Source organism: Phymastichus coffea, unplaced genomic scaffold (assembly GCF_024137745.1).
Source record: "Phymastichus coffea isolate CEN01 unplaced genomic scaffold, Cenicafe_Pcof_1.1 PCOF00163, whole genome shotgun sequence".
NCBI lineage: Eukaryota > Metazoa > Arthropoda > Insecta > Hymenoptera > Eulophidae > Phymastichus > Phymastichus coffea.
The window spans coordinates 345,979-358,842 of NW_026706974.1; the positions used below are offsets into that span (position 1 = coordinate 345,979).

At 40.4% G+C, this 12,864-nt stretch overlaps 1 protein-coding gene across 2 annotated transcripts; it reads left to right on the top strand.

Annotated features, from left to right (window-relative positions):
- The first annotated feature begins 135 nt into the window (after positions 1–135).
- On the top strand, positions 136–12,222 carry LOC131672958 (probable serine/threonine-protein kinase clkA). Of its 2 annotated transcripts, none has more exons than XM_058950543.1 (7): positions 136–412; positions 1,495–1,605; positions 1,868–2,527; positions 3,082–3,338; positions 6,897–8,569; positions 9,942–10,272; positions 10,871–12,222. In XM_058950543.1, the coding sequence occupies exons 5-7, from the start codon at positions 6,931–6,933 to the stop codon at positions 10,911–10,913; spliced, it is 2,013 nt and encodes a 670-aa protein (XP_058806526.1). In that variant the 5' UTR covers positions 136–412; positions 1,495–1,605; positions 1,868–2,527; positions 3,082–3,338; positions 6,897–6,930; the 3' UTR covers positions 10,914–12,222. The 2 variants fall into 2 exon arrangements, with proteins under 2 accessions (XP_058806526.1, XP_058806527.1); XM_058950544.1 differs by having other exon boundaries at positions 3,082–3,247.
- The last annotated feature ends 642 nt before the right edge of the window (positions 12,223–12,864 follow it).

A 12,864-nucleotide genomic window follows, 5' to 3' on the forward strand; every position in this document is an offset into this window, starting at 1 on the left:
AAATAGTTTCTATGCCAATAAACGTCTGCATTCAATTAAGCTTTATGTACAAAGTAATTAACGACATTGTTTGGGATTACTTGGCATTTCAATGCAAATCTATGCGCTAAGAGCTTATTGAGTTTAGTAGCGGTAACTCGCGTGTGCTGTTACTTTCCTCATCATACGTGTTTTGCGTCGTCATGACAACATCGTAGCGTTGATAATCGATGATGCTATTGCGCTGCTACTACTCTGTGTGAAAGAGCTAAGTAGTGCGTAAGTAATGTCGGCATTGTTCGTTAACGAATATCGTACTACGCTCTCATTGCGCATTATCCCCGATGGATCGCTTCTGCAACAGCTTCGGCAGACTGGACGACCTCCATTTAGCAAGGCCAATATGTTATTTACATTTCGCAGCATGATGATGGTGCGTTTTGACTTTTTTATATGTATGTACACTCATTTTAGGACTGCACTGCACGCTACACTTATTCATTATTTGAACGGGTTTCAAGCTCTCCTGCATATTGACCCGTACAGTTTGCCGGATATATGCATACACATTAAATTTTAACTTTGTGCACTCTGCGCAAAATCATTTAACTTGATGACTGCGTTTTCGAGGATGGCACTTTAATACGTTAGTAACTTGTTTTGCAAAGGTATTTGATCATCAAGTGTATTTACGGATCGAATGGTCTTTCGAAAAGCTCGCAAGTACGATCGGAATCGTCGGTGTTACTCATCACTTCCAACATTTTTTTTGTGCTTTTTTTTGGCAAGTTTTGAAAGTCTGCCAAATTTTTAGGCTAAAAAAGAAAACGAATGTCACAGTCGTCGACGAAATTTCACCACTCATTGCACGTCGCCGAGCGCGCGCACGCACGCGTGTGTATGCGCGTGTATGCGCGTGAATGCGTGTGTATGCGTGTGTATGCGTATGCGGCTCGGACATTTTTCATACAAAAGCAGCACTTGTACACACATTCCTCAGGCAACGATAGTCGGCCAATTTTTATGTACGTGACACCGTGACATCCGAGCCGCATCACGACTCTGCGGTTTTTTTACCAACACACACTCGCACGCCAGCACCAACTCATTCACACGGACGCATATCGAAAAAAAATCTTCATCCGGTTGCGTGTGCATGCACGAGCTTGCAAAAAAGAACTGATTCGTCAATTTGCGAATAGTTTATTCTGTCGAACTTTTCGCCTCTCTCTCTCTCTCTCGCTCTCTCTCGCTCTCTCTCGCTCTCTCTCGCTCTCTCTCGCTCTCTCTCGCTCTCTCTCTCTCTCGCTCTCTCTCGCTCTCTCTCGCTCTCTCTCTCTCTCTCTCTCTCTCTCTCTCTCTCTCCTCTCTCTCTCTCTCTCCTCTCTCTCTCTCTCTCTCTCTCTCTCTCTCTCTCTCTCTCTCTCTCTCCTCTCTCTCTCTCTCTCTCTCTCTTTCTCAAAATTTTCATTAATTTGTGTTTTTTCAAAATAACCTTATTCTGCATTTTTTTAGGATTAATTAGTGGCTCTTTACGTCAGCGACAATGCATGAATTAAGACCAATGTCTTAATTAGAGACGAGAAACTCGATGGCATCGGGGAAAAAATGGAAATTATGTTTTACGTTAGTATACTCAATTCTGATGCATTGATTTATATGAATAAAATTCAAGAAATTATATCGAATAGACATTTCTCGAGAATAATGTATAAGCTAACATTGCTTTTAAATGAGTGGCCTGTTGCATGTTTTTATTCTACTAAATTTATTGGTAACTTTGATTTTATCGTTCAATTTATTTGTTTTTTGATTATTCAACAATGTTATTCATCTTCTGTATTTAAACATTTTGAAAAGCAATCGAATTTAATTGAATTATTTACAGCAAGAAAATGTTATGAATCATTTGACGGTAGTACACGATAACACGTTTATAACACGTGTCAGCATAAAAGTTGCCTCCAACAGTGAGAGTGATCAAGTCATAACAGCCATCGACGTAATTTGCTGATAGAAGCTCCAAAAGTAGTAAAGGTCAAAACATATTTTAGGGCAGGTACAACCTTTATACGAATCGTGCTCGATCAGCATATACAACAACGCTCGAAAGGGCAATGAGCAAAACGATCTTGAAAATATTGAATAACTCATAAAATCCTGCGGAGAAGCTTGCGCGAGGAGGACCAATTTTTTCGCTTTCATACGACTTACAGCTCGACAGAAAAAAAAATCCGTCGGGTGCACGTATGTAGGCATATAGGTGTATGTGAATCGGCACGTGAGCTGGAGGTGGGCAATGCCATCAGGCGCGTGTCACGCCTTCAAGTGTCGAAATTCACTTCACATAGGTGAATCGGACGGGGAAGATTTTGCAAACGACGCGCGCTATCAGACACCCACACACGTATGAGGCGGTCGAAACCTGCTGCAGTTTACCGACGTACAGAATCTAATCTTCCGTCAACGGCGTCAGTCATGTCGCGCATCTCAGTACCTGTCCTTACGTCGTTGCTGCTGCTGCTGGTGTTGCCTCGAAATTCTGCAGGTAAGGCTCTCAATATTTGTATCTAGATGTATAGGCAGTGCGACGTTTACTTTATTTAATCATTATTTTTCCGAAGTTTACTTTACGAACTACGGAGTGACGCGCTTTTCGCTCTTTTAGTAGACTTCAACTTGAACTTAATTGAATTTCGATGAAACACTTCATTCAGTTATCCCAACTCAAACGAAAATTTTGTTGAGCAGATCGAGAGTAATAGTATTTTCTGAAAACCCCTGGCAAGCTCTTACTCAGTTCCATTTGAAACGTTTGATTAAATTTTTGTTCGATTTAAAATCGTTCTCTTTGAATCTAGTAACCCAAGATTTCATAGACTTCAAAGAAAATTTATCCGATGTAAAATTAGTGAATCCAACTCGACTAAAGAAAAAAGTTCTGTACCAAATGATCCGCAAAAAATACTAATTAATTTATTCGGTATATTATATTACTCAACCTTTATTATAAAGAAAACAGTAACTGAATTCCCAAGTAGCATAGAGAAGGAGCAATTACAAAGGAGTAAAAATCAAAAAAATCGATTGGTTTTTCAATAGCGACGATAAAAAAACAGCAGCTAAAAAAGCTGCAAGAGTCTGGACGAGGTGCTGCTTGAAAAGTACGTGACCGAGCAGGAACGGTCCTCAAGCGACAACGACGTGAACGAGAATGCATCAGCGACGCCTCTGCCCTCCGCCTCCTCGACTGACTCCAACTGGCTTGGTTTGTACTTACTACTTGAGGATCGTGTTGAACAATTGTGTAACAGCAAGCTTTACATACTTTTGAATGAACGATACTCGGAACAGAATCGGTAAGAATAGATAAGATTGTAATAAATTGGATTTTATTATTAAATACAGTGAGCCGATTTGGACTCAGTCCCGTTTCTACCTGTCAATAAATTTGCCTATTTTTACTGTATGATTGATGTGCTCAACAGCTTTTTTATACACGTGGATTATAAAATTACTTTCTTCGTAGATGTTCTTTTTGTCATTTAAATTATTTTTTATTTAGCATTGTAACTGTGCTATAGAATAATTCTTATTAATAATGATAACACAATTAGGAAAAATACTATTATTTACAAGATTCATAATTAACGTTGAAACTCGACTATTTTAATTTCCTTCAGTAACAGTGGCGGTCAAACATCTTTTTTATACAATAACCATTTGATTGAAACAATTTATCGGTTTACGAAATCTACTGAAAAAATCAAGCTTTCATCCTCCTGGTTTACTTTAGTATTAGAACTGAGCGAACTTTTCACAGAAAAATCATTTCATATTCTACGTTTCCCATATTAAATTCATACTGAATGAAAATTCTTCATAAAAGCCCTTTTTTTTTTAGAAAAGGTCGGGGGCAGGATAGCAAAAAGCCCGCCAGGGAGGCTCGAATTCCCTCGATGCCCGCATTGCCGCCGCCGTCTTTTCAAGGAGTTCCAGCCTCACTCTCTTGGAGCTTCTTTTATCCTAGACTTCTTTTTCACTCTTCTTTTTTTCTCTTCGATGAAAAATCTTTTCTATCAAGTATTTTCATTTGACGCTGTTTCGACTAAACAAAAGAAAAACAATAATTAGTTATTTCATCGAATCGTCAAAAAAAAATCAGGTTATCTTCAAATGTAACAATGATTTCGCTGATGGTTTTCCTGATGAAAAAAAAATAAAAAAACGATTATTTACGTTGGAAAAGTTCAACTGGAATGTTTGCGCAAAGTGTAAGCAAACAGGCTTGACGTCGCATAGAAAAGAGATGTCGACAAAGTAGCTTTTTCACGACAGGTCATATATCATTCATAAATTTCGCAGAAGTAGATTTCATCGATCAGCCGGTCACATAATTTCTTGACGTTCAAATATTTGCCTTCTTTCCAACGTCTGCGCCTCCTCCTTTTCCATGACTACATGCCGCTAAAATAAGCTGAGCACGCATAGCAGTAGTAAAATTCAGCAAGTGCCTCAACTGCGCGAGCTATTTACAATGACGAATCGTGCTCTCGCAAATATTTCCCTAATGCACTTGAAAAATACGTTGCTACTTTTCCGCTCTCTTAGCTTCTTGAAAGATTCATGTATGTATCGACGTATAAACGCGCAATTCAGAATGATTGCGTAGGAAATGAGGGGAGCTAGAATCGGAAAAGCGGTGGCTATATGAAAAGTCGACGGCAGCAGCGCGCCTCAGGAGATGACAGCGTAGCGAAAGAGAGAGACGTTTCTTTAATGATTCAGCAGCTGATTCATCAAAGAGACGAGAGAGAACTTCCATCCTCTCTCACCCCGACGTCGTCGACGAGTAGATGACTCGAGCCTCTTTGCTGCTTCTAGTCCTCTTCGTCGTATGTGCGTAGCTCTCTTGATTTTCTCAACTCTCTCTCTCTCTCTCTCCCTCTCTCATTCTGTCTTGGGCCTCCCTTTCTGCTTTCGCTTCTTTGTTACAACCATGTACCTTTACGCGCCGACGCGACTGCAATTACTGTGTAATGTCGCAAAATTGGGAAAACTTTGCTGGCAGCGAGACAGCTCGGTACCTCACTCGACAAAAGTTGCGGGATATAATCTCGAAAGTATAATTGATCGAGACGATTTTGTACTTCGTACTTATCAACCTCGTTATAACCTTACATAACGTCACAAAACTTGCTTCACTTATACTTGCAAATATTACCAACTTTTACTTGTGTGAATGATTTTTTTAGCTTTCGTTATTAGTTTCAAAATTTAACTGCCACGAGAAATAATTGAAAACCGACCTTTTAAGACGTTGTTAGTAATATCATGTGTTTCAAAATTGTGATAATGAATCAATACACAATACAATCAAACGGATCGATGAAAGGAAAGAGAAAAAAAACTCGCGAACAATAAAATCAGCGCAAAAACCCTAACTGATGAATTTTCGAAGCATATAGAGTATATATTGCCAGGAAATCCGATAAACAAAAAGAGAGAGAGTGAGAGAAAGACAAAGAGTTTGCCTACTGGGAACTTATTTTCATACTCTCTATCCGGTAGTCTATCTTGTTTTCATAATTTCCTTTTCTCTGCTCGTATATTGTTCGTATTGCTTCCAAGGGAGATGTTATACACGTATATATAGCCGTAGTCATTGTTGCCGTCGTATGCCACCTCTCTAGTTAAATCCCATCTCCTCTGTCATTCTCTTTTATATCGAAGACCTATGAAATTTTCATCATTCTTGTAGAACAACTACTAAACAATGCAGCAGCTAGCTCTCTTTCGGCTCTTCATTATATCGTACTCTTCGATATCATCAATCGCTCGCTCGACAAGTCGAGAGAGAGAGAGAGAGACTCGTCTTGCTCGCCTGCGCGAATTCCATTCTACTGGCTCGTTCGGTACGCGAGAAAAAGAGGGGGTTCCTCGTCTTCGTCATTTTTTCTTTGGGAATGAAGGGGGCCGTTTATTGCTCCAACTAAATTGGCGATTATATCTCAGTAATGGACTTTTGATTGGTTCGATTTGATTCTTTCGGACGTTTCCTCTCTCCAACACGCTATATCTTCCCTTTTCTCGCCGCCCTTTCTCTCTCTTTCTCCCTCTCTTTTTCCCTCTCTATCTTTCTCCTGCTACTTTTTCGAATTTATTATTGTATTTTATAACCCGAACCCGACCTTCCCTCATTTTCGAATTTTATCTTTTCGCGATACTTTATGGATATCGCCTCTGCTGCTGATTTTCCCATTGTAATAATAACGCGCCCACGCACAGATTCAATCGCTCAACTTTTATCGAGAGTTACTTTTGATTGATGACTTTACAGCACTTGAAATATTGTATGAATTCTCCTTCCCCCAATACCGCAAGGAAATTATATTTCTTGATCAACATTACCCCATTTGCCATTGTAAAATAATTTGGTACCTGATTTATATAGCTATAGATTCAACTTGAATAGCCCACGGGTCGAGGTCTTATTTTGTTACATTAATCCACTAATTAATTCAACAAATTGTTTTCATAAGTTTCATATATCTTGTACATTCTTTTTTGAAAATCGAGATAACTGCACATAAGTATATAAGTTTTCATATAAGTTTTGGTTTTGCAATATGCAATGAAACATAATTATACTATTTCGAAATAAATTGATATAGCGTGGGTTGATCCGTATCAAATGATCTTACAGTTCAAATTTTACGCAGATAATTTATTCACGGATAAAAATGTAAATTGATATTTGAAGTCACGTAATTTTCACTCGGAAACACAAGAGAGCACTTTATAGTCGTGTATCTAGGAATTGCCATTCATCGAATCTTTTTGTGTGTGTTCCTCGACGGAAATAAGAAAAAAACAAGTCGAGTAGTATCTAACGACTGTCCATTCACTGTTCTCAGGCAGGACAAAGCAACAACGACTGCGGTTCCGACGATGGTGGCAGCTGAAGATCAACAAGCGAATAATGTAACACTGAGCTCAACAGCGCAGAAGAGAAGCACTTGGATTAATGCGAGCACCAGCAGCCTCATGTACAATAATGTTGAGTCGAGTGGAAAGTTCTTCTTGAAGAAAGAAAAAGACTCAACGACGTCTTATGACGATTCGTTGTCGTCGATTCTCCCGGGGAATTTCAATCAGACTTTCACTATCGCCGATAACGAGGCAAGCGGAAACAACTCCAACGAAACTTTCGCCCGCGACAATGAAGACGAATCGTACAGAAATGAGGCAATACACGCGGACAGTAAGGAGAAATTTCAGCAACACAAGCAGCCGCCACTTGACCAAGACGTCGATCCGACTGCCAAGAAGTTTTTTAAGTTGGAAGATGAAATTGTCGATGTGCCGAAAAATGACTCGATAGAGATCGATGGAAATAGTACCACTGATGAACACGATGAAATGGTAGAAAACTTTCTTACGAATGAGAATAGTGAGGCTCTTAATGATACTGTGAGTGAACACGATGATATCGTCGATCATTTCTTCGCGAACGAGGAGGAAAGATTTTCAGTAAGTGAATTTTTAAGTAAGAATTGGACGAAAGCATTAAGTGAAGAGAACGACCTCGTAGGTGACAAATTCGTCGACGATTTCTTTGCAAACGAGAACGAAAGTTTTTCTGTAAGTGATTTTGTAAATAGCAATTCAACGGAGACATTAAGTGGGGAGGATTCATCTGCGGATAAAAAATTCGTCGACGCTTTTTTCGCTAATGAGAGCGAAGATCTTTCTGGAAGCGGAATTGGAGTAATGCCGCATCTCAACGAAGTACTTGACGAAAGCCAAAATAATAATACTACGAGTGAACGCCACGAGTTAGTGGATGATTTCTTTGCGTCTGAGAACGAGAATCTCAACAGTAATGGGATTGGAAGCGAAGAGTCGAATAAAGATTTTACAGGGACGTTCGATGACAAACCCAATAATAATAATACCACAAGTAGCGAGTTTAATTCAACAAAAAGCCCAGACGACGGTTCATCCAACAGCAGCGTGGAGTTGACTCTCAGTATGGAGCATTTCTTCAGTAATGAAAATGAAAACTCAACGAATTGGAAAGATTTGACGAGTAATATCGAAAGCGAAAATTCAACAATCTCTCAAGAGGACTCACTGACAAAGAGTAGCACTGAATGGTTCGACGAGGCAAACGTTACTTCTTCGGAAATAGCACAAGTCGCAAATTTTTCCAACGACAGCAGTAGCAGTGAGTTATGCTTATCAAAGTTGGAAAACTCGACCGAGATTCTGGATTCCAGCGAATTAGTATCGTCTAAGGAGTTTATCGAGGTGACGATAAGCAACGAGGATAAGAATGCAACAGCAGCACAGCCGAGAACGTATGCAAATGAGACTGCCGCTCCTTCGATAAATCGAATGGAAGATCGATCAACGAAATATGCCGATACAGGGGATCGGAACAGAGCCGGCCATGCACCGTCAAGCAGCGATGATTTATTCAAGGAGACGACGACTGCTGCTGCTCCTGCTGCTGCGATGACGACGGCGAGCTTGGATGATTGGGGTAGCACGATAGCATTGATCGAGTCCCATGCGGACGAGAAAGGTATAAGCTCTATGTGTATACAGGTACAGATCCCTTCTGACCGAGTTTTGTTTTATGAACCTATTTGCTTTGAATGTAGCTTATATCTTTGATGCAGTATATTTTGGCTCGTGTATAAGATTTTTGCTATAAATGAGAAAGCATTTGTTTTGGTTGTTTTTTTTAAATTAAGCATAGTTACACGCCGACAATAAGTCAACGTTAAAGATTTAAATAGAGTAGTTGAACGTTAGTTGTTGAGAAGGGGTAAGATTAAGTTAAAATTATTATCGTATTTAAAATGATTATTTTAATGAAAAAAAAAACGAAAATACAAAGTAACAACGAACTTTATTATTAAACTATACTAAATAATTGGCGTGAACAAACCGCGGTGATGAAAAAAGCTATTATTTTACAATTAAACTTAAGCGGTACACGAAGTATACGAATAAGAAGACAAAGGTACTCGTGGGCGAGAGAAAAATATTAAGCTATGAAAGTGACTTTCTGGTTGGTGCCTAACAAAGAGCTATTCGTTATCCGTTTTGTCGCGTACCGTTCGAATTTTTCGGCCCCTCGATGTCCCTACACTCCTACTCCTTGCGCCCTCGCTTGCTCGTCGCTCGGCAGCCTACCAGCCTACCAGTAGCCCGCGGGGACTATAGACTTCAGGTCGAGCTCAGAACATTGAGAGGCTTAACCGTATACGCTGATAGAGCAGCATCTCATGCGATCAATTGCAATTGCAACTTACGGCATTCATCCAGTCCTTTATATACCTTAACCCTTATTTTCTAATAACGAAGCTTGTCGAAATTCAAATTTCTTCGTATTGTGTTTTATTTACTATGTTTGTGAATCTTCCTCTTGACTTACACTTTACATTTTTTTAAGTCACAGCGTAACAACGCTGATCGCTAGACGGCCAACCTTGAAAACAACTGCATTTTCCTTTTTCTTTTACTACGGGGATACGCTTAAGCTCGAACACTCATTTGGGCACTTCTTATCACAATAGCTGTTATCGCAAGGAACTCGTCGGCTCTCCGAACGTTTAAGATTCTACTATTACTAGACGTGCCGTTTGTTTTCGATAATGTAACAAATTCTCGTTGTTATGACCAATAGCTCTTGGGTTCTACTTTTTACGCGGCTTAAACGCAACATTGTATACTTAAGCGTTTTTTATATTAGCGCTGTCGAGCTATCGATTCATGTTAGAAACTACAGGAAGCAGGAATTCATATTTTCAAGTGCTCATAAAAATGTACCAAGAAAAAAAATGTAATCCACATTTTAATAAAGCAGAAAGTACTGGCACGAGGAAACACTTGCATGCCAATAAAGCTTAATTACATATAATTTAACCGTCTGCCTTGATAATTTGCAGTGTCAGAGGAAGCAGCAACGGTGCAACGTCGGAGGCGTAACATCCTGATGACTTTTCAAGGCGACGAAGCGAGCGTCGACGTCGCGTCAGCCGGCAAATTAAGAGCGCCCGAGGCAACGTCGTCGTCAGTTCGGTTAGTCAACGGCAGCACTGGCGCATGGGAATCGTCGAGGATGGACTCCTCGCCTATTACTCTAGCGTCCTCGAGGAATCGGCCATCCAGGATTATCACTAGCGAAATGAATAAAGGCAGCGCTGCCGAACTCCAGAGGCAATATCGAACTTTCCTTCTTAGCTTGCGGTCCAGACAAACGCAATTTGCCGAAAAAAGGTACGAGGCAAGGGCGGAGCTTCCTTTTCATTCTTTTACTTCTCGAGACCCTTCGCCTCTTTCAAGTTTGCTTTTTAACGAGCTGAAATTTCTCCACTCGTTTGTCATTGTTTGAGCGAGTTTCCAAGTTGGATCTTTTCTCACCTTCGAGTTCGCGCGGGGCTTTCGCAGTTGGATTGACTTTTATAATCGCGCGGATTATTAAATGGAAATTTTTCACTTCTAATGAAAATACATGGAAACACATAGAAAAGGATCTCTAAAGTTCGGTAAATTTGTATTTGATCAAAATCAAATATACGAGCATATAACCCGTCCTTATATCATTCTTGAAATATAAAGTTCGCGGAGATAAGACTCTATTAGTTATCTCGAAACTCTTTACTGCCAGGGCTTCAACCCTAAAAATTGAATAAAACTAGCAAATTTCAAGGGGTTCAAAGTAGATCCTCCAATAAATTCAAACGAATTCTTCGCGACATTGAAACCCTCTTGCCAAATACATACATATCCTCTTCCTCTCATCCTTTGCTATAGAGAAGTAAGGGTTAGGTTTTAGCGTACACTTCTCACCCCCGGTGTTTTTACGATTTTACAGGGATAGCCTCGGCAGTCAAGCATGGACCAAGAAGAATCAATGAAATCCCAAAGATCTTCGTCCCATCTCTATTATTACATCGAAAAAGAGTCGCGTCAAATATAATCAATATTCATAACCAGTGCAGCCAGCGAAGTTTACGACTTAGAGGACATCTAGTATGCATCGAATCAGCTGAAGTAACCGAAAAGAAACGATGACGTGGAGTTCCTCTTTTTACGATGATCGGAGGAGAGAACAAAAAATTCCGACACACACACACACACGCGCGCGCGTGTGCTCTCCTTGGGTTCGATCTATATGCATGCGATCCGCCTTGTCCTCGGCCTGTGTGCTGTTATCTTTCCTCGTCAACGAACGCGCGCGTTTATGGTTCACAGGTGACCAAAGACGCGCGCCGCATAAATGTGTACTTTACGAGAACCCATAGGTATAGTTTACGATGGCCAAAAGACGGAGGAGCAGCCTTTGCATGTGACACTTATGTGCGGTTAGGCTTTATTGCGAATACAGGGATAAGGCCGTATTGACGAACAGAAAAGGAAATCATCGCGTGGGAGATTGATGACCTTGAGAGCAAAAGATTATTATTAGACGAGTTCTCGCGCGTCAAATGATGAGCTACCGCCTGAAATATGCACAAGGTCTTTTCTGCCGCTCGACGCGAGTTCTTCTTATTTTCTTCGTCTCACTTGCATTCGTAAAAAAAATGCAGAAGAGGGGGGAGGTGATACGCGATAGGTGATAGGCGATAGCCGATAGGCAGTAGACGGTAGACTAGAGGAGTTTCATTTGGATATCGATTGCGACAGCGAGGTTACGCGACGTATTTATCGATCGGAAATGGGAAATTGGTTGTGCCTTCAATCCTCGCGCGGAATTCTTTTAAGATTGAAAATTGATTTTCGATATATCTGGCTTTCTTTTGTGCAGTGAGCACAAAGTTTAACAAAACCGTAGAATATATATGCATACTCCCGATGCGAAATCCATGTAGGTATGGCAAAAGTGATAATGAAGTTTGCTTCGCGTGGATTTATAAAGCAGCGTCCGTGAACCGTGTTTGATGGCAAATGTCATTCGAATTTCACGAAATACTGCATTTCATCCGTTCCCATGCACGACAGAAATGAATTTATTATTATTCCTTAATTTTGATGGCTTCAAATTGTTTGCAGAAAAGCGACGAAATCTCTATTCACATGTAAATTTTTTTCAATTGTAACAATACATTTGCGTGCTCTTGTAAAAGAAACTCCCGTCATTCCATCCCGAATGAACCTCAAATCCCCTTGTGTGTGTGTACAATTGCTCGTATATAGCTTATAAATAAACATGAGAAGCATTTGAGAGAGGTAAACAAATCAATAAATGTTATAATACAAACATCAAAAGCATTTTGCACGTCAATCAAATGGCCTACATATCGTACAGTACATATAGTCAATACATTAGCGTGACAATGTTGAAATAGTGAAAAGTCACTGACAACGCAGAAGCGGACGAAGAAGAAGAGGAAGGATCCAACGAGGAAAAAAAGTGTGTAAAGAAGGAGTCTCTGGAGAAAGGTAAAGTAGGAGAAACGTGAACACCATGAATCAGGTCTCCGGGAGGTTCCAAATCATTTATATATCGCAGTCCGTAAATCGATTTTAAGCCTCAAAGTGTCCGGATTTGTAGGCGAGCTGTGCGGGGGTAACGTTGATTTGTGCAAGCCAGAGGCGTGTGAGTACATGTATGTGCGTGGCATTGCCAGGATAAAAAACAGCCAAAGTGGCTAAAGGCCCGCGTTATTAATGATCTGCGCGCTGGGTATCGTATACGTGTGTATTTCATTCCTTGCGGTACGTATATACCTACTCTCATGGCTACAATACCACCAATCGATGCCACGGCGTACAGCAACGTTACTTCCGGTCGCTCTGTATGTGTGTGCCGCACGTGTCTACCCGCTTATCGTTTGACTTCGATGCTTGCGCCTCTTTTCTCGGTTT

What these genes read in the sequence shown, in the direction of transcription:
- LOC131672958 (XM_058950543.1), top strand. Translation starts at nt 6,931, where the DNA reads ATGGTGGCAGCTGAAGATCAACAAGCGAATAATGTAACACTGAGCTCA. An exon ending in GTCCCATGCGGACGAGAAAG is followed by an intron (nt 8,570 to 9,941) that starts GTATAAGCTCTA and finishes GATAATTTGCAG; the next exon opens with TGTCAGAGGAAGCAGCAACG. An exon ending in ACGCAATTTGCCGAAAAAAG is followed by an intron (nt 10,273 to 10,870) that starts GTACGAGGCAAG and finishes ACGATTTTACAG; the next exon opens with GGATAGCCTCGGCAGTCAAG.